The sequence below is a fragment of the Vanessa atalanta genome, chromosome 3, assembly GCF_905147765.1.
Source record: "Vanessa atalanta chromosome 3, ilVanAtal1.2, whole genome shotgun sequence".
In the NCBI taxonomy this organism is placed as follows: domain Eukaryota; kingdom Metazoa; phylum Arthropoda; class Insecta; order Lepidoptera; family Nymphalidae; genus Vanessa; species Vanessa atalanta.
The window spans coordinates 12,289,286-12,312,818 of record NC_061873.1 but is presented as its reverse complement, the minus strand read 5'-3'; the positions used below and the strand labels follow the sequence as shown (position 1 = coordinate 12,312,818).

The 23,533-nt window shown below is 33.3% G+C and overlaps 1 protein-coding gene across 8 annotated transcripts in view; it reads left to right on the top strand.

Annotated features, from left to right (window-relative positions):
• LOC125077215 (GTPase-activating protein skywalker) overlaps positions 1-23,533 on the top strand; it is a 77,569-nt gene that overhangs the window by 37,970 nt on the left and 16,066 nt on the right. For all 8 annotated transcript variants that reach the window (XM_047689077.1, XM_047689083.1, XM_047689078.1 and 5 more), the window contains exon 4: positions 1,179-1,383. In XM_047689077.1, the coding sequence (XP_047545033.1) occupies positions 1,179-1,383 (205 nt within the window). The remainder of the gene's footprint in view (positions 1-1,178; positions 1,384-23,533) is intronic.

Here is a 23,533-nt window from a genome sequence, read left to right as displayed (position 1 = left end):
TCAGTTTATTTTTTTTTTTGCTGAACCGGGGATTGGTTTTTATTTGACAATCGATAAGTGCTTAATAATATATCTATATAATTATAAAGGAAAGTAATTTGAATATATTAAGTCCGCTTCTGGTTCCAGCAATGCCACTTAATTCAATAATTTGTGTTTTTTTTTTTTTTAATAAATTGAATTAAAATAATATTTTTTCACGAATATTTTTGGAAATTAAACACCAATGAATATAATTATTATTTACGTTTCAATCAAATAATACATAGATAGCAAGTAATAGTTTCGAAAGCTAAAATATTTGAATGATTAATTTCCTTTAATACTAAAAAAAAATAATTGACTTTAAATACATTTCCTTCATTCCTCGGGAATGTTCTTGAAAAAAAATATTCCATCATTAAGTATTAATTAAATAAGTTATTTGGCACAGAGTCGGAATTAAAATTCTTCCAAGTTCGTAAATGTTAAGAACTACTTCGCTCGATTCGTGTAACTGCACCGCACCACTCAAAGTTTATAATCAGTCTTTCACAATACAGGACGGAGGGAAACTTAACGTGACCATTTCGAACGTAATATTATGTATGTACTTGTATAATACTATGTTACTAGGAAGTTTTCTTTTCAATCGAATAGTATGATAAAAATTAATTAACTTTGTCCCTACTTCTTATTAAGTGGATTTGATTAAATTAATAACGTCTTATAATTTCCCAAATAATATTAAAAAAAAATGTAATCTATATAAATGATTCGACATTTCTCTTGGTCACGCAATAACTTTACCGACTTCGTATATTTTTTTTAAAGTTTTCTAATAATTTTTTGAATGTTTTTACGGCATATTACGCAGAATATTTTACATCTTCACAAACGAGCATTTATGCCGTATTAGCAGTTTAAACGGGTTTCCTTTTTTTATTATTCGTTCCAGTTCGAATTGAATATTTCTAACGAAGACAGGACAACGGCTGTCGGGACAGCCAGTTAATACCATTCACGCTGTTTTTTATTCGCAAATGAAACCCAGTTTGTCTAAAATTAATTATTAAAAAGCAAAAACGTCGCTTTTGTTCTGCACACAGAGAGAAAAAAAAATATTGGGTATTTTTGTACCATCACCTAAATTAGTTAAATCTTCAATTAATTTAATGGTTTATGATATATTGTTGCAGGTTTTCGGTACAGTTGAGCTGCCGGACAAGCCGATCATGCTCCCGCCGTTCGTGGAGGCGACCCACTGTCTGGGCTACCACCTGACCCGCAAGGGCCGGGCGGTCGCCGACAGAGTCGTCTCTGTGCTCGGCTACGCCTGCCCTGACATCACTTACAGCCCCAGCCTCTACCCCATCACCGCCGCCTTACTACACTTCATGCCGGGTAAGTTTAAATATAAATTTAACTAAACGTCAGTTATTGATTAAATCAAAATTAATATACATATTTTTGTGTCTCTATGCTCTTGAGTCACACTTTTTAATCTCCAACCGTAGCATAGCAGTCGGTCTTATCTTTGAACAATATTTGCAATGATAACAGCCGAGACATTTTTAGCAACAGCTGTAACAACTTATCGACTGAAATGAGTTTTAATTTTCGTCTTTAAAATGTTATTTATCTCGTATTCTTGCTGTACTTAGATTAATCTTTATGAATCTACCCATATGTTGTATATGTATCATATTAACTCCGGGCTTTATTAAATGTATAAGACGGTTTAATTACGCATTGTTCGAACTTTATGAATTGAATATAAAAAGATCTTTTAATTTATTTACTGCAAGTGATTAGTAATTCCAACGCGCTGAGCTCGTTGAATGAAGAAATTAAGTCCGCACTACAGTCGGCAAGTCAAGTCGGCAATCCACAGTAGATTATTGATTGATGAATCAAAAATTCATACTTTAAATAGATATTCATAGGCTGTTAATGGTCTTGTATTATTGCTTGAACCCGTGGTTTTAAGTGACATATCATTTAATGTTTCCATTGATCCATCATATGCTAATTCATTCGTCATCTAATACATATATTTTAGTTAAATCCTCCCATATATAAAACATCCTCTCAATTTAGTAGAATTGCAGAGGCGACACAAAATTTACAGTCGCTCTCGCCTTAATTCAGTAATGAGTGCGGGGGGCGATAATTGAACTCGGCAATAGGCAAATTGCTCGAGTCTGTCCTGGCTGAATCTGCGTCATAGAGTTTATTATCTATTTTAAACTCTGATTCAACGTTATAAAGTCCACTATTGCTCGCAATTGAATAATGTTTTGATCTATCATATCAAAACGTGAATTAGGCTCTCATGCTCTGCTACAGAGTCCGTAATGCTGTATCACTTGTTGACATGAATACGATTAATAGTCGTCTTCAGCATACCACAGATTTATAGTGTCTACGGTGTTGTCAATTTCCTATCTCTCAATTATCTGGTCTATTTTCGAGTGGAATGTTTCGAAGTAATGTTATTATAGAATAAAAAGGTGTCGTATTGTAACTTATTCAACGACGCCAAGACTGCGACACCTATTTAGAGTTAAGCAGTTTATCTCCGAGAAACGGTAATAAACAGCGTCAATTCAACCCGCCGCACCGGATGGTTATAGAAGTGACTATTTCCTCTGTAGTTTCTTTAACCGATTTAATTAAAACGATACAGCGACACTTATTTTAAACTGATTTAAAAAAAAAGAACGCAGCTTGTGTTTTGTTTTTAATTTTACTGATTATTTGGAAATGGCCAGACCGATTTAGAAGATTTAAAATTCATTCTACAGGTTTGGGTATACTTAACCCATATTTCAGAAAAACGGGAAAAAATATATGCTTATCATGTTTTTTTTTCATGATATAGGACGAATGGATGATATAGGACGAACCATCGGACGTTACTTGATTACCGCCGCCCATGGACATTGGCAAAGCCAAAGGGAATTTTCAATGCATTGTCGGCATTTTAGGTATCTGTTTATCCGCTTGTTTGTTGGCTGATAAACAATGAATTGGGTTCCGCTTCTAAACTTGTATACTTATATTAAGTATCACTAAGTCATCCGCTATTTTAATCGGACAAATCGTTGTAAAATTAATTCTTTCTCGACGTATGCGTTAATGTCACAGTGTTTTCATTATCATTATCAGCCAGTTTGAACTGGATCGCAGTCAAGAGTTCGTGTCACGACACGGTGCTATCTGTTATTTAGCGAAAATGTCACTTTCCAGTGAACGACCAGTATTAATAGGGCCTCCTTCTTCATTCCATGGTTTTGGCATTTCGCCAATGCAAGCGAATTCATTAAAAAGAGAAACGTTGGCATGTTATCGTTTTAATTCTTCAATTCTTTTTTTATTTTCACTGTTGTTTAGTGTAAATTTTGTTTCAAGACTTTAAAGCCTACAACAGACATGTCTCACGTCAATATGTTTTCAAGCAAGTATATCGGGATAGTATTCATTTTTATCCTCCATGACGAGATTTATTTTTACCTAATCTGTAAAAAAAGAGCCTTCTCATCCCTCAAAGGCTGGCAACCTGTAACGCCCCCAGTGTTGCAGATGTGTGTCCATGTGCAGTCTTAGTCAATTATCTTTGGGTGAGCGTGATGCTGTACGTATGCAAACGATTACTTAAAAAAAAAAAACATTTGAAATCCATTTCTATTAATCGACTAAAGGTCGAAGGGCCGAATAAAAAGCTTGATAAAATTCTCCATTACATGTTCGATCGGTGCGCGCTCGAGCGTAACCGGAGCTCTTCCTGTACTTTTTGCGCAAAGCAAATGCCTTAATACACTCGTGTCACGTATTGCCGCTTGATTTTTGTCCTTGCGTTTCTTTTTAACCGACGTACAGACTACAATTGTTATTTTAATATTTTTTCTACATTATTTGACATCGATGCGTTGTATTTTTTAGTCTTATGGATACTTTAGATTTGAAATGTTTGCGCTAAATCTGTTTGTCAAATATGAATATATTGGATGTTATTGTTCGAAGATCTATATAAATAAGAGATATATTAATGTTATTTATAGAATATAACTGAGATTGCCAAATAGTTAGAATACTAATCTAAACAGGAGACTGTTAAAATCTAGACAAGCAAGAATGATTTTTCATGATATTGAGATTACCGAGAAAATCACCGATCTGAATTAGCAGCGTGGTGGAATAACCTCCAAGAATAGGTTTCTTAAAAATGAACGCATCGTTTTTTACTTAAATCGAATATAATATTATAATCAAAATACACAATAAATTACTAAAAAACTGTTAGAGGAACATAAATTAATGCTAAAATTTTTACATGTTTTATTTCTTACAGTCTTTCACGAAACTGAGGTTCAACGCATGAATATTTAAAATAATGTTGTCGAGGTTCGTTCGCGGTTTGCGTGTCACAATTTCTAAGGTATTTTATTTCATGTTAGGACTGAGAATTTAACGTTTTTATTTATTTTCTTTACTATAGTATCGCGTGAGGAGCTGATAACTTATTGTTATCGTAACTGTTGTTAAAGTAGATTTAAAAGTTCCGATTATTTACAAAAAAAATCTTTTTTATCAGTAAGTAAATTAATTCCCTCTCCAACTCATAAAGTTTTTGAGATTCTTAACAACTTACATCCTTAACATTGCCATGACCTAGTTTTTTTATAACGTGAATACAGAAAGGATGAACGTGCTAAACTCGCTCATTCCATATTATTCTCATTTCTAGCTTTAATAAACTCGAATTGCTCTCAAGAGACGACGCCCATGTTACGACTTATTATGTAATTCAAGTCTGTAATATTTCTATGTTGACGACGGGAGTATAATTTACTCTATGTATATAAAAATATTAAAAAGTATGTCCCTCAATTAGTATAAGTTTAATAAACGATTGAATCTTTTTTTCAAATTTAGTTACAGGCTAGAGCATAGAATTTATTTAAGTTTTTACTTGAGTAAAAAAGTTGCTAGTCCTTTTGTTGATAAGTACAAACGATTCGTGTCTCCCTCGAGTATAATAAAAAAAATATATCTACCGGGAAAGCACGCGCTCAATGGTTTTTTGTAGTGTCGAGCGTTCGTTCAATTCTTTTTCTTTGTACAGTTTCGAAACTGATACCATCTCAAGGACACTTATCGTTGGCTCTTTTACGAACGCCTCGATATCCGCATTCAGTATTCTCTTTGGCTCCCGTCACACGCCAACTATTTTAAAATATTACTCTTTTTTTTTAACTCCGAATCGACCTGTGCCGTTTTGATAATGCGATCATTGCGTAATGTTCGTTTCGGTTAAAAATGATTTACGATTTCATTGCGATCGAATTTCGTGTACAAAGATATCTAAGATTCATTTAATGGTCTGGAAGAGATAGCTGTTTAGGTGATAAGACCGTCTTACTGTGCCTCTTATATAGTTTTATGTTATCGAAATTGTAAGTTTATATGTTTGTGGTGTACAATAAAGCATATTATTTCTATAATGTATCTTTCTCGCTCTCACTGTCAGAAATTGCCTTTCCATCGTGGAGATGATTTTAATCTGTGTTTATCGGATAAGTGATTATCTACTCATCTTTATCTGTGTACAGTTGTTGTTGTTAATACAGTTTTTTATCAGTTTTCACACGAGATATAATTAGATGACCTCTAGTCACATTATAAGCTTCTATGTTTTTAAATCTCACATATTTCCACTTGTTTTCTGTACCTTGTACCTTATCTTTTCATTATTTGTATTTATGTCTATAAGTGTTTTAAAGTTCAGGATAATTTTAGTTAAGAATGTTGAATACTAATAAAACCTATTGATTGTTGATATTAAAGAATAGTTCATGAATCCTTCAATGAAAATTAATATCACGTATTAACGCCACTATGCATTTCAAAACTCAAACGAGTTATAGTTTACAGATATCATATCATACAGCTTTTCTGCCCACGCGTAGCGAATTCATTTATACATATTTACTTTGTGCGAGTTGTTAGTGAATTTATAGAGATCGCGGAAAATAGTCTCATTGTAATATAAATAACTATTTCTTGCTTATTTTTCCGACGAGAAATCTAAAATTATCAATTGAACTCATTTAAATTATAAATAACAGATATAGTCCGCAAGAAGTCGATCGCGTTTTAAGGAATGGCTTTAGGAATAAAATAGCCTTTGTCCCTCCTTGGAGTCTTACTTCATACCAAGTTTAATCAAATTCGGATCAGTAGTTTGACCGCGAAAGATCAACAGACAGACAGACAGAGTTACTTTCGCATTTATAATATTAGCATAGATTATTAATAGCATTATAAATGTTTATGTGTTTGTTTGTTTATTGGCTTATATAATATTTATACGGTGAAGGATACATTTTCGTGCGTTGTTTTTTTTTCGTATCAATCTTACTTTAACAGACTTATTTTCTCCGAGATAACAGCTTCTGAAGTAGGATCTGTAAGTTAAACTTAGATAGGATTGTATTCGATTTCAGCGTGAACATAAAATCGGATATGGTCCAGGGGAATGTCAATCTAAACTTTTTGCTTAGTGCTTATGCAAAGCGTACTACAGAGAAACCACACTAAAAAGTGTGGTTGATTGGATGAGTTGCAACTTTTTTCCTCATGAGGAAAGGAATCCTATGCCCAACAGTGGGATATTAACTGGCAATTGGTTGTCCAAAGAAGAACATTAAAGTTTATTCCCAATAAAAATTGGCGAATACTCTTTATTAATATAGATATTTAAATTAATTTGGATTTCATTAAAATGCATAACATCTCTATTAAAAATTATCAAATCCATTTCAAAAGCTATAGAAATAGCGTCCCTTAAGTGTTGTACTCGTAATAGACAAGTTTGACCTATTTACTTGCTACCACGAGCGAAATGGCCTTAATTTCAAAAAGCTGACCTTTTAGCTTATTCTAAAAAGGTCGGCACTGTTTATTTCAATGAGATCGTCAAAGTTTGCAATTTAAAGCCTTTCAGAATTTTTTTTATTCACCAGTTTGGATTTTAGAGCTGTACTCAGTCGCAAAAGTTTGCCTCGTTCGCGTCGTATCCGATCCCTCCGGGCGTCATTACGCCTATATAGGTCATGACGTCCTCCACACCCTCTTAACCTCTCGCTTTGATTATAGCTCTCGACTTCAGATCGAGATATATTAAATTTGATATGACATGTTGATGTATTAAATATATATTAATATAAATAAAATGATCGACAGAAAACACTATAAAACTGAAATATTATCTGAGAATATTTAATACTAAAAATACATTTCACAGAAGAATTTCTTAGCAACTGAAACGTATTTTCTATAAAAAAAACAGTGGCTAATAATCACGTGAAAGACTATAGAAAATAGTCGTGACCTTGAATGGATGCCGAATCGAAAGAGAAAACCACTCGTGCATGTTTGAACGAACGACGCCAGAGTCGCTCAATACATCAAAGCTTCGGTTTGGTTTAACGGCTCTTGGACCGCGAACGGCAGCTCTGTTTACAGTGCGCTTGCGCCGCATAATACTTTGCTATAAATCGTTTCACTTAATTATTAATTATAGATAATATATATATTTTTAATACTTAAATTAGTATTGTCAAAGAAGCTCAACCAAATCTTAAAAAATAATTGAATGATTGGATAAGTCAAGAATTCGTTTTTGATGAGTCGTATTGTTTTTATTATTATAGTTTAAAACAATCTTTTGCATCCGAAAGGTACAAAAGCGTTGTCACAGATTGTCTGAAAACCGATGCCCGTGATTCATTGCTGCGAACGAGATCTCTCATTTATTATGAATGTAGGTTGTTGGCCTCAAACTTGCAATAACGCAAGGACAGTCACGTCTATTTTCTTTTATATGATTATTTATAACGTTGGTCCCTTTTAAGTCGAATCGGGTCATCTCTTTTTGCCTACAGTCAGTTCAGTAGTAATTCGACTACAGCATCTTTTATCGGATCCAGATTATATTCTGTTATCTTTGCTCCAATTTAATTTATTATTATATCATTTATAAATGATTTGTCTACAGATACACCATCGTCTTGAGTTCAAAAGTTTTTATACACGATTACTAACAGACATACGAATGAGAAACATGTATATTAAAAAATCTGATTATTTATTATTTATATGCCAAGATAGAACGTCGCTCTACAAAATAACTAAAACAAATGAGCTAATTTCGTTATCTTTGTGTGCGTGTCAGGTACGCTTGATAGTCGCTCAACGTCCGATTACTTTACTATGCGTGTAATGGGTAGTGGGTAACTGTTGGACACTATTTATTTCAACGCGTTTTCAGCTTTGACATTCTACGTATAGATACATATTAATAATAATCAAAGATAAGAAATATACAATGTTATATATATATAATTATTTTTCTTAATCTCTATGTTAGAGGCCTATGCTGTTTGCCAAACTAATCGCGTTAATAAGACGTCGTTGCTATGTTTTTTTTTTAATGTTCGTTCATTACACTTGAGGTCGTTGCCTCATTATTGACAATGGCGTCATGACGGAACTTTGGTTTGTGATTTTCTAAAATGTTATCATTTTACATAAATTATATAGTATTGTGTTATAAATCACAAAGATATAAGGATTTGTTTTCATACATTAGGTATATACTTTGTATTAACAATAACTGACCAATGAACTGTTTTATTCAATAGCACCGAGTATTGAAAAAATATTTTTTGATCTTTTCTTATAGAATTCATGAAATTCCGTTCTATTAGTAATCTACAACTGAAAGGATACATAAATAGTCTCTTTTAATATCTGAACTCGTTATGATTTTTTATGTGTTATTTATTGACGTAATTTCATCGCACCGACTTTTATAACGAAAGGTAATTTATTAAAACATATGTTGTTTTTTTTTTATTATTATTTTTCGTAACGCAGTTTTGTTGTCTATAAATATAATTAAGATGTCGTGTGACTAAACGATTATTAATTATAGCAAAATAAATGCTGTTTATGTTTCTTCTTTTACCTAAAAAGTTCTTTTTCTAATTGAAATGCTTACTAGATTTCAATAACAATTGTTGAATTTCGTTATTACAAGTATGTAAGCTGTTTAACAATCCTTTAAAGTATAATATTAAGCTAAAAGAAAAACTATTACGCGAACATCTATACATATATTATAAGCGCAAAAGTAAATCTCTCTGCTACCAATTCAATCTTAAACCGCTAAACTGATTTAAATGAAATGATGTGGATATAGTTTGAGTCCCAGAGTCAAGGCGTGTTTGTGCGCTATAGGTAAAGATTTATACTGATAAATTCCGCGCTGGTAAAAGCGTAGGTTCAGCTAGTTATTTATCTAAATGGTTCAAACACTTTTCAGTGATCATTATTAAGACTTATTACCGGTTGAGTTCCAACTATTGAGACTCAGCCGAAAAAGAGCCGCATGTACGATCTTAGCGTGACAAACGTGTTAAGGGTGTCTCTAATTCGACGAGACACAAGTTTTAAACTTCCTATCTTGCTATACTTTTTAACTCCACAAATTAGAAAGAGATAGCATACTTTTGGTAATGGAAAATTTAGTCCTGTCAAAGTTTAGTTAAATGTAAATATTTGGCATTAGTTGGATTGGATGACATACTAAAGTATAGTTTAGTAAATCGTCCATTCGCGAAGGTCACAGATCTGAGACTTGGACGCAAATGATGTACGTCAAAGGTACAATTTTTATTCACACGAGTACATGAAAATGTGAAACACGATCTAAAACACGCAAGGAACGTCGTAAATCATTCAATTAACAGTGATAAATAACACCGACCGCGAATGAGATATCGTATGAGGAGACTGACGGAGCCAAGGAGCTAACCACAATTATTTAAGTTTAGAATTACTTTAAATTCAAATAAAATATATGCATGAAATTACAATGCTGTGACGAGACCGTAGATCGAAGACAAGTAAACAAGAACTTCGTTGAGACGTTTTATCATTGCGAAATTTCGTAAACAAGCTTAAGGAGGAAATATGTTTTCGGTTCGTGGAAAATCTTTGCATTTGAAATAAAAAGTTCCTTGAATAAGTTAGGTAGGTTAAATTTGTTGGATATATAGTCAAATATTTGTCTCCCGCGGCTGGTTACATTTTAGGGGTTGGCTGTCAGGTATTAGGTATAACCAAATTTCGTCGAATTCTCATTATAATATTAGTAATATTATTACTAGTATTGATGACAACATATTTATTTATAGGGTAGTTTCACATTCAGTTATGATTTGTTTTTTTCCTATTCTGTCTATTACTATGTTAAATACATGCAGTTATCACCTACAATTGAGGTAACACTTATTCTTTATCTTATAATTGTTTTAATACTCGTTATGTGAGCGCGTATATATTGTTCGTGTTATATATATTGTCAAATAAGTCAAAAATGTATAAAAGTAACAGTCTTTTAACGTCCCACAGCTGGGCAAAGGCCACTCCTCTATTTTTGAGGAGAAGGCTTAGAGCTACTCCAAGGCACTGCTCCAATATGGGTTGATGCATACACGTGGCAGATTCTCACCCATGACGTGCAGGTTTCCTCATGTTATTTTCCTTCGATATTCTCGCTATAAAATGTGTATTCAACTAAAAAGTCACTAGTTATATCTTAAGAATCTTTATCACGCTCGAAACTAAGACAACAATGGATCGGTGTATTGACAGTCAGGAAAAAATAAACTATTCGTTCAAAACATCTGAAGAAATAAAGCTAACGTTATGTTTATTGGAACTTTAAACCACTATAAACATAAAGGTTGACCTTGTCACACCTATAACAACGTTTTTAATCAGGCCAAGTTTATGATTAATGACCTAAGTGGATTAGATGGTGTCACATCCAGTTATAGACAGTGACACTAGAACCGCCCGCAGTGCACACTCAGCCACGCCTCTATTGTCACAATATTGACGATATCAAAATTGCATCAGCTGTAATGACGAAATAATGGTATGGATTACTTCAAAGACCTGATGGACCAAAACCGAATGGATGAATTCAAGCTCAACGTTAACGATAAAGCGACGTAAAAAAAATGGTCTTGCGTCGTAATCTATTACTATAACCAAAGGGAAAAAAATCGCTAGTAAACAAAACAAGTTTGTATTGTTCTGAAACAATGAAGATGTCGTTTGCAATCTATCACTTCTTTGCAAATGGACATTTATTGCATATGAACACCGTGTATCGATCAAAGACTAATAATTATAATAATCCTCAAATTTTCAACAAATAAAAATATATACCTTCGCCGAAACGCAACGGGAACGTTGCGTCTGTAGAATAGATCGACGTAAACGCTATACCAACCATAACAGGAAAAAAGCCAAATAAACAACATTTGACAACAAATTGACGCGATCTCATTGGTCGAGAGCTTGATAAATGAATGGTATTCATTATAGATTTGTGAAAAAATGGCGTTTTGAACGTCGACGTATCTGTTATCGGAATTTTGTGAGTAAAATTAAAGTGTAAAAAAGCAGTTAAGTTTAATAGTAAGCTGAATTATTAGCAAATCGCACGAAGTACGTTAATCTAAGGTTTGTTTATCTTTTTTTCTACTTCCATTGGAATAGGATACAGAACGTACCTTTTCGATTCGATTGCGATAAAGTGACCATTTGTTAGGAGTATATAGTTAATATCCCCAGATATTAATTATAATGTTATTAAAATTGTATCTCTCTCTCGTTTCTCGCTCTATGCGTGGTCACGTTATCTGTGCATATAAAATTGACGCCTACAATGATTACATTGTTTGTACAAATTCTAATTTTTGTTTCTATTTCAAATTCTTCATGCATCTAGTATTTTCCTGCTTATAATTTATTACCGTGTGGTCTTATCTCTGATTACAGTGCTACTGTGTAGTAAGACATCAAGAATAACTAAATAATTATGAAGATAATTAAAATTTACTTTATGCCATCATTTCTTATCATGAACGTAATTTTCAAAGTTTTGTGATTGTACATACTGCTACTAGAAAACGGTCAGGATCAAACCTGTGACTTTTTACAACGTAAACCAATGCGCTATTGACACTTAACTAGGTACTTTTTGTTTTTTATAGTAATTTTGTTTCGAGTTTTCGATCTTTATTTGAATTAACGGAATTTACTGTAATAATAATATCAAAAAGTGGACGTTACTTATAGTCCCTTAGATTACGTGTCGTATACAATTATGTTGTAAAAAATATGTTATGTATTCTAAGAATTTGAAGCCTCTAACCTTGTCCAAAACTATGGTACGTTGTACTTGTAGTTACACGGGCTCATTCAATATTCAAACTGGAACACAACAATACTGAGTACAGTACTGTTTGTCCGATACAGTTCTGTTGAGCCGATATGGTCCAGTGGTTAGAACGCATGCTCCTTAACCGATGATTACGGGTTCAAACCCAGGCAAGCACCACTGAATTTTCATGTGCTTAATTTGTGTTTGTAATTCATGTCGTGCTCGGCGGTGAAGGAAAAAATCGTGAGGAAACCTGCATGTGTCTATTTTCAACGAAATTCAAACATGTGTATCCACCAACCCGCATTGGAGCAGCGTGGTGGAATATGCTCCAAACCTTCTCAAAGGAAGAGGAGGCCTTAACCCAGCAGTGGAAAATTTACAGGCTGTTAATGTAACTGTTTGTCGGTAGAATATGTGGCACCGGTCAGGCTTGCACAATGTTCGACCACCTATTTATAGTACTAGTGTTTTGGTGTTTATTAAATAATTCGATCAATTTATTTATTAGTTGGATTGGCAACGTGTGCTCGTGCACGTAGGCATCGAAGGCATTTTACTTTCAATATTAAAAAGATTTTTGTCGTTTATACGGCAAATTTTTACTCGTCCTATTGAGATTGCTTAGTTTGTGATAGGGCTTTGTGTAAGCCCGACTTGTAGGTACCATCCACTCATATATTAAATCTCCGTACCAGGATTTCATCTTAGAAGTCGTGTCCATAAATTTATATGTTCTATTACCTTGGCTCGGTAATTTGTGGAGATCAATACGGACTACTCATAAAAAAGCATACATCCATACATACATTCTTGAGCGATGTATTGCTTGCTTGGCGGTAGAATATTGAATGGATAATACCTACCCAGATAGACTTGCATAAGACCCTATCACCGTCGAAATTTGTACAAATCCAATGTCATTCGGATAAATATATACTAATTGCTTGATTTCGCTAAAAACAACAAACAATTATTTATATATTTATACTAATATTATAAATAATAAAGTAACTTTGTCTGTCTGTCTGTTACACTTTCGCAGCTAAAGCACTGAACGGATTCTTATCTGTCACGTAGGGTTCAGCCAGCGTTTGCAATGTAAGCGCAAAAAATGTGTTTATTTACGACATCACTTTAGAAACCTCAGGCATGTTTTATACATATAAGACTTCCTCTTGAATCGATCTATCTATTAAAAAAAACTGCATCAAAATCCGTTGTGTAATTTTAAAGATCTAAGCATACACAGGGACAGAGAGCGGTAAAAGACTTTGTTTTATACTATGTAATGATTAAAATTTGCTATCAGTATTAACTTTTATTGGTGATATTTAAATGATAATGTTTCATTGATATTCCAAAAATAGGTTTTGATTATCTGAATTATATGTGACTCATGATGATATAATTATATTGTGTATGCTAAAATACATGTATATAATACATGTATACCCGTCGAAGAGACAGTGAGGGTACCCCGCTGGTTTTTTAGTGGATATTTCGGTGTACCAGCACAATGCGTTGTTCCAGCGACATAAAAAAGGGTATAAAAAAATTTACACCCATAGAATTCGTTGGAATAAAAATACTATGTAGAACAACAGTGATGTTTTCGTTACCTACTTGATTAACTTGTGTTCAGCTATAAGTATGTGCGAATGATAAAGTATACAATGTTTAAATTGTCTGTAATTCATTATACGGTATAGTAATAACACTTAATTACAACTGTATTACGTCACGAGATAATCCGCTTTAAGGAGAGCGCTCATTGAAGTTTTTTTTTTTTATAGCTGATAGTATCATCATTATCTGCAATGATATTTTATCTCAAGATACGTCACGTTGAATTATTTGTATATAACTTTTACATAAGAGAGGTAGATGATCTTAGTATAAAAACATTTATTGTACTTATTTACAGCAAACAAAAGAGTCATTAAATAGAATTTGATTTTCATTTGTTTTTTAAGTCTTATCAAATCCTTAACATTTAATTATTTACCTTTTAGTAAAATGTTTTGTCTAGTGCTAGATGTTGATATTATTTTCATCGAAACTGTTTCTTTGATATCAAATCGTAATCAAGGGTAACCATTTCATGAATTTATGTAATATTATTAACCGATATGTCGAAATGTTTTATAGTGTTTTAGTTTAGTCTTTTCTTTCTGGTTGATTTTATCTTTATCACAAACATTATCTTCATCAATCGGAAAGAAAAGATTACGAAAAACGTGATATAATGTAAAATAATTAAATAAATAAATACTTAATATTGAATTGAGTCACCAAATTCCAACGGATTGACAGAAATGACTTCCACACGCCCGTCTAAATTTTTTAAAAAATTTAATGAACTGGTCCGAAAATCCACAACAGCGCGATTTTTAAGACATTTTCTGCCTCGCACAACCACTCTGTAGAACCAGCTTTCGACGGCGGTTTTTCCGAACGATACGACTTGGGAACCTTCAAGAAAATAGCGTACTCCTTCCTTAAAGGCCGGCAACGTATCTGCAAGCCCCCCGGTGTTGCCAATGTCCATGGGCGATGGTAGTCACTTTCCATTAGATGATAGATAGATAGATCGTAGTATCAGTAATAGTTAGATGAAGAAATGGACCAGTTTTTAATGAGGGGACACCACTGCACATAGGCATTGTTGCTGTAAGAAATATCGCTTATTTCGTATATCAAACCAATGCGTCACCAACCTTTGTAACTAATCTGTTATGTGCCCTACCGCCCCAAACCTAAACATAACAATAATAAGTATTGCTGTTTGGCGGTAGAATATCTGATGAGTAGATGGTACCTACCCAGACGGTCTTGCACAAAACTGAATCAGTAAAATTTGTATCTCCAATTGTAATTTTTGTAAATGTACAAAAAAAATTGGTCAGACAATACGACACTGCGAACATACATGTATAACCAAAAAATTAAACTAAACTTGTGGTAAACATCAAACGGTAATAAAAGGTAATCAATGAATAACAATGATACAATGACACAAGAAATAACAGTGACGTCTTTATCACCTCTCAATTGATCGTCGCGAATTTGCACGTGGTGAATACTTTCGTTATTGAAAGATAAGTTATATTAACAAATCAATGTGAAAATGTAGAGAAGATACGATTATGAACAGTCTGTCCAAATGCCGCTTATACCAGCTAAGGATCCAAAATCCTACGATGGCAAATAGCGACCCGTCAAGGATTGAAGACATTCCAAATCATTGAAGATGTTTGATGATTCACCTGATATCTAGTACAAAAAAAAATAAATTATAAAACCTAAATTGTGATGCTGCCTGGTAATAAAAAAAATAGACAAATAAATTTAAATTAAAAAAAAGATAAATATACATATATTCTATATATTATTTTTTATTGTCACATTTATTTCTTCTTATCTTTAATTATATATATATATATATAATTCGATTTACATTAAATCCTATGAACACATTTATAGAACTATGAGCTGTATTTAAATAACATGACTTTATATTTTATATGTTGAAAAAGAGTAACTACAGAGTTTCTTGTCCGGTTCTGGTCGATAGAATCTAAATTCCGAACCGGGTGGCAGCTTCACATATAGTTTGTAAAATGACGATTCAAAAGTCTTCTTGAATAAAGTATATTTTGATTTTTTTTTTTAATTCTCACGTATGATTTCAAATATATGTACATTAACGGCCTTACGCACTAATTTTGTTTAGGATAAGTAGTAAAGTATATGTATAATCTCCTTCTTCAAATGTCGAATCACTGATGGCAGAAAGAGAAATCAGTGTTTAATTAAACAGTTGCTAAACAATAAGGCCACTAATTATATAGTTGGTTTTAAAATGGATTTTTAGCACGATTTGCAGTGAAAGATAATATTATTTCATTCTTTATAAAAGTTTTTGTTGAATTATGTTTGCATTTTAATAATAGTAAAATTTGTTTCGTCCACAAGTTGCAAAGGTTACGCATAAACTCATTGAATATACGCTAGAATCTAGATCATATCACGTTCTAAGAAATGCAAGAACTCCAAATGATTGTTCAGAACGATGATTATGGAATGTATATTGTTACCATTTTAATCATCCTAAAGATTTAAAAATAAAATATTAGTCACAATTCATATCGCACAGGTCGGCTATCGTGAATTACATAAATTAATTGATATGAGAATTATAGCAATTAATGAATTCTTAACGAATCATACTGGCTTATTTGTATTGTTGAAATATCATTAATTGCTGATTAATTGCCACCTTATGTGATATTTAAATTAATCTATATATATATTTATGAAATCTCCGAAACTACCCCCAAACTACTCACTAAGAAGCATTTTTGAAAATTTAAACTTCAGTGGACGAAATGAAAGGGTATTTGATGACCTAGTTATGAATTTAACCCGTACGTAAAACGGCACGGAGAGCTAGTATTTTAAATGTGGGTTAAGACTAACAAGTTATAAGTTATTATACGGCAAAAATTAAAGGTTTGACTTGCTTTGAAGTGTAAGAAAACTTCCCTCTGCTGTTTGAGCTAACTTCTGAATATATTTTATACTTTATTTTACCTACTTATTCAGTGTCAAAATTTGTTAATTATATTTATTGTTTTGACGCATGTCGTTATGACGAATATAAAATAATGTTATTCTTGTAAGAATACTCCGTCATATCAATCCAAATTAAACTTTTTATTTATTATTATACATTAAAAGTAGTTTTCGATATTAATTAATTTTTTTCTGTAAAAATTGAATGCAATATAAATGTCATTAGCGCAATGTAGGGCCGTCTAGAAGTGTAAAAAGTAGCTGTAGTACGATTGATCCTGACCCCTTTACGGGTTATTGTCACTCCTTACACAAACTTAATGTTATCTGGAGGGGAAAATAGGAATATTAGTAATTCCTTATAACTATTATTGAAAAAGAAATGTGTATGCAATCATAAAATTGACGTACCAGTCGAATTCCAAAAATTAAAGACCTGTTAATGTCGCATTGCTGGATTAAAACCTCATCTCCTTTTGAGAAAGGGTATGGAGCTTGTTCCGATACCCTGCTCCAATGCATATCATCAAGATGAATTATAAACACAAGTGAAGCACATGGAAATTCATCATTGATTGGTCGAGTTCGAGTCAATAATTTTCGGTTATAATTCATATGTTTTAACTACCGGCTATTAAAATCCGTCGTATACACTTACCTTATTTTATACATGACCCATTTGCATTCACGCCTTTAAACATATAGTACCAGTTACCTCAAATAATCTCTCAGACTTGACACTGGAACCGCGTGCTTTCATTTTACGTTGCCTTTATACCATTTACAATTTACGACTCTCGATTCATATAAAAGTGATAAACATAAACGACAAAGCGTTTATCGACATTGTTGCTTTCTCCTAAAGCTGTCAATGGCTTGTTCGTTGACGGCTAGTGCTGTTGACGAGTAGCGTCGTTAAATTGACGACCGTTCCGCTATGAAATACAAAAGATCTAAACCGCAGACGTTTCAAATTTATTAAGCAAAAAAAAAATTTACGAGCTTTGTTTTCATAATACGCAATTTTGTTTTTATCGTCGCTACTATAAACGAAATGCATACAAAATTGCTAAACTAATGAACAGATAACTACATAATATATTTCAGGAACTCAATTATTATTTTTGTTTCTGAAATAACTCAAGTTATATATATTTACCCTTTTAGTCTGTATAGACTCTACATACAAATATATATGCTCTATTAGCAGCCCGCAAATGTCCCACTGCTGGGATAAAGGCCTCCTCTCCCTTTGAGGAGAAAGTTTGGAGCATATTCCACCACGCTGCTCTAATGCGGGTTGGCGGAATACACATGTGGCAGAATTTCGTTGAAATTAGACACATGCAGGTTTCCTCACGATGTTTTCCTTCACCGCCGAGCACGAGATGAATTATAAACACAAATTAAGCACATGAAATTTCAGTGGTGCCTGCCTGGGTTTGAACCCGAAATCATCGGTTAAGATGCACGCGTTCTAGCCACTGGGCCATATATGCTCTGGCCACTGATTATCTTTTCTTACCTTTTTTTTCAATATTATATCAATAATACGTCTCTACCATTCAAAATAAGACACGTATATTCGTTGATCAATGGTTGCGCTGATAAATTACGAGCACGCTACTCTGAGTCGAGGTCACAATTTTAATTGCCTCTCATTCTACGTGAATAACTTGTTTAATAATCGGCCTTTGACCTATCCGTAGGACATTCATACGTTTATACTGAACACATATTTGTTTCCTAAATAGAAATTACATTACAGTTACCCCCGACTTCGATGATTTATCGATCTCCGCTTCCAAACATGAAATGTGACGTGTACCGTTTCTTTGCCAAGTTTTGAATGTTTGTTTCGACTATTGTTTTATTTAATACGGGATATTTTGCCAAGATGTACTATTTTTAGATGATTTTCTATTTCGTTAAATAATTAAGATCTCATAATGTAAGTCAAAAGACACATTATCAGTCATCGACCTCGCAATATTGTTATATAACACACACATATATATATATAATATTATCCATGAATTAATTAATATCACTAAAACCTTTATCTTGTACCTTTGTTTGAATTTGGTAAAAAAAAAAATATAAAAAAAAATTCAAAGCAAGTATCAAATAAATCAAAGTAAACTTCAATGTGCGTATTTCATGCCTGCTTTACATTACTTTCTCCTCTAAATATGGTAATTTACTGTACATCAAACGATGCATAACGGTTGTGCGATCGGTATTGTTTGTGGGAGTCGTATGCGCTGTCCGAACATGTATAACATAATTCTCATGTATTACTTTTGGGAAACTTCCATGAGCCACACTAAACTGGTTCCTGAAAGATGAATATTGATTATAAGTGGCTCGTGGAAGTTGAATAAAAATTGTTTGCGATAAACTTATGTAAAATTTCATTACCGATTGGATATTTCAATAATTGATGCAATTTTTTTTTTTATATATAGGCCATGGGCAACCTGATCGTGATTGTCTGTAAGAAATATTAACCATTCCTTACATCGCCAATGCACCACCAACTTTGGGAACTTAGATGTGCTGTCCAATGTGCCTGCAGTTAAACCAGAACACAACAATACAAAGTGTTGCTGCTTAGCTGTAGAATATTTGATGAGTATGTGGTACCTTGCCAGATGGGTTTTCCCAAAATCCTACGACCAAGTAGACTTTATTCTATTCTCAAAGGCGATTGAGGGGTTGAATTCCTGTATAAGCTCAACGGTCAAAATAACACTCCTCACTGTAAGGTAGTTCATTTGTTTTCTCCTAGTAATAACATAAACTGTTTCTAATCAATAATATATAAAATATATTCCTTGCTTATGTCAATATCGGCATACAATTATGGGAAGTAGTAAGAAAACGCTGGGTGGTGATGATAATAAAAGGCAGGCAATACGTGCGGCAATAATCCAAACGAGATAGGTTTTATAAGCCAATCAATCATTTATTGCTTTGTCTCGTCTCCGCCACGTGACCACGTACTCCTTATCTGATAAGGAGCCATAAATTTGTGTCGTAATGTAACATTAATGGTTTATATATTTTGGAATTTATGTTCACTTATATGACTTATTTGTTGTTCGCTGTTTATTGTCGATTGCATATTATTATTCGAATAAATCAAAATGTATAGCATTTCTCAATTAGTTTATGGTTTGGAATATTCTCGAATATATGAGAAGATTTATTTTAAGATCTGATTATTTAGAAAATAAAGACAAATACGTGAGTTTACAAAGTCAAAATCGTTATACTTATCGATTATCAAAAATTATCAAAATCTATCACCGGTTCGGAATGACATAGAACATCCGGGGTGATACGCAATTCAGTGGTATTTTTTGCTACCCCCAAAATCATAATTATTGTTGGTATAAGATAATTAACGGAATATTTTAATTTAAAACGCCCTCTTGTTATTTCGAACGTGTGCCATCATCAATAAAGTCATTGAATTTGTAATATCATTTTTTCTTAACGTTACATTATATAAGACAATATAAGAAAAGATTTATTATTATAAATTTAATAGCCAAAAACATGCGGTTGTCTTATTGGGTAAAATGCATAGAAATCTTTGTGAAAAACATGTGATATAGTTGCAACTAGTACAATGATTGGCATTTTATTCAGAGATTAATTGGAAACATCGGTTCATCTGAAGAAACACTTTACTTGTAAACATACGAAGTGTACTGTAAATATCTAAAGTTGTTTATTGATACAATGTTTCCGGTCGAGTTTATCTGTTATTCGATGTTTCTGCTCTAATTGATCAGAAAATTGGAAAGGTATCAAATGTTACACAACAATTTGATGCTACATCAATGCCAAATATAATTGACGTCTTTTTGAAATTTAAAGGAAGAGTAATGCGAATAAATAACGAGAATATACGCTCGGTCTAGTGTTAAAAGGGCCTATACCAAAAACTCATACTTTTTTTACTGACAATAGAAACGACGAACAGTCGTTGGTTGTTGGCGATACATTTTACATAAACATGTACTTTGGTCCTTTGAGAAACAGGGAGAATTGACGTCGTTTTGAAATTGAAAAGGAAGAATTATACGAATGAATAACGATAATGTACGCTCGTTTGTTTGCTTCTGTTAATATGATATCGCGGAAAGCAGCAAAAGGTTAGATGTCACACATAAGGAAACAGAAATGGTACGTGCTGGACTGTACGTCGAGTAAACATTAGCCGTTTATTACCAATAAAATTATTACAGGAACAGCGACAAGACTTCTCATTTAAAATTATCTTGGTGGTCGCCATCTATGTAGGTACAGCCAGATATTCTACCGACGAACAGCAATTTTTATTATCGGTGCGTAACTACAGGCATAAGGGGTATAACATCTTAGTTCTCAAGGTTGCCGGCCCAATAGCGATAGCCCTTTTAGGCAGTTCATAGAAAGAGGCAGGCATAAAAAGAATCAGCTAAAGAAATTGAGTTGTTAGTCGACTTGCAACGCCAGTAAGGTTTTATTTATACATAAATAATTGGTTGTATCTTTTTTTAAACTAGCATCGCATCGTTGACGTCACAACTTTCGGTTTCGAGTAAAAAGTCAACAATTAAATCAGTGTTGTTAAGAAAAACCAGCTCGATAAATACTAAGAGAATGATTCATTTGCAAGGCTTACGTGATCGATTCAAATACTGCGTAATTGTATAAAAGAGATTTTCTTGAGCATCATACATCATAGAGCCGAGATGGCCCAGTGGCTAGAACGCGTGCATCTTAACCGATGATTTCGGGTTCAAACCCAGGCAGGCACCACTGAAATTTCATGTGCTTAATTTGTGTTTATAATTCATCTCGTGCTCGGCGGTGAAGGAAAACATCGTGAGGAAACCTGCATGTGTCTAATTTCAACGAAATTCTGCCACATGTGTATTCCGCCAAACCGCATTGGAGCAGCGTGGTGGAATATGCTCCAAACCTTCTCCTCAAATGGAGAGGAGGCCTTTATCCCAGCAGTGGGACATTTACGGGCTGCTAATGCTAAAAAAAATGCTAATCATACAAAACCTATTTTATTTGTTTTTTTTTTATTGCATAGCTTGCCTAACGGGCAAATAGGCCACCTGATGGTAAATGGTCACCACTGCCCACAGATAATGTATCCGATTTTTTTAACCATTCCTCACATCACCAATTATCTACCAATCTTGGTTACTAAGATGTTATGTCCCTTGTGCCTATAGTTACACTAGCTTACTCACCTTCAACTGGTAAACAGCAATAGTAAGTATTGCTGTTCTGCGTTAGTATTAGTCGTACGAATATAAAGGTCGATATTTATGATTGATTGATACAAGTACTGGTATTAACGTAAGCATCATGGATGACGATTTTAGTAGATAGATACAAGTACCGATAACGTATCTTGAAACGGTCACGGATGAAGACTTCATATATTTTTCAGTGGCTCGGGTGAACGCTCGACGATCGCGAGTCGTTCCACTTCTAAGTTTTATTTATTCACAAGCACAGCGCCAGTCAAGCTATGACCTCCCGTTTGTACTTGTATTTTTATTCATTCAAGGGTCCGTTAAACGTCGTAGTACTTTTGAATACATCAGTGTTCTGAAAAGGTTTTTGTTTCTTTTGATATTAAAATAAATACCGACACGGCATAAATTTTATTTTATAAAGTTAAGATGTTCGTTAACCTAGTTAGAATTTACTACCGCGATGCAATTTGTAAGTTTTAAACGTTAAAGATAACATTTAGATAAAAAAATAAATGTAAAGCGTACACTTGTGTTCAGACATAAGCTTGTTCACTAAAAATTTATTCTGTTGGCTAGTATGTGCTGAGAATTGTGGATTCTACTGAGCGCTTCTTTGTTTTAATATTGTGTTCAAGTTAGAAGGCTGAATGAGCCAGTGTACCTACAGGCACAAGGAACAAAAAGTCTCAGTTCCCTATATCGGTGGCGCATCGGCCTTTTAAGAAATTCATAATAATTCTTATGGTGTAATTGTCTATGGGTGGTGGTGACCACTTAACAGTAGTCTATTTGCCAGACCACTTACCTATAACAGAAACGAATAAAAAATATAACATCATTATATACATACATAAACATCATCGTTTCTTTGAATAATTTCACGGTATAACCCGACAAATTAGAATTGAATCTTCTGAAAGCGTCCTTCAAAGGCTCTTACGTGATTTCATCTAGAATTTTATAATAATTAAATTACAAAGCCACTAAGTTACCACATCGTCTAACATGGTTTTCATATTACACTCGCTTCCCTCTGCGAATCACTTAGCTCGCCCATCATGTGCCAGTGGGAGACTTAATGGTATTTATTGTACGCTATATGGAATTTAAAAGCTGCAATAAAATATTTAAAGGTCATACGTTATATATGTTAGGGAAAAGAAATCATATCAAATCAAAATATACTTTATTCAAGTAGGATTTTAAAAGCACTTTTGAATCGTCATTTAACAAACTATTTAAAGTAAAGCTACCACCGGTTCGGAATGTAGATTCTACCGAGAAGAACCGGCAAGAAACTCAGTAGTTACTCTTTTTCAACATATAAAAATACAGTCATGTTAGTTAAATACAATTATATACGTATGTTATGTCTCCTGCCTGGAAGTTAACAAGC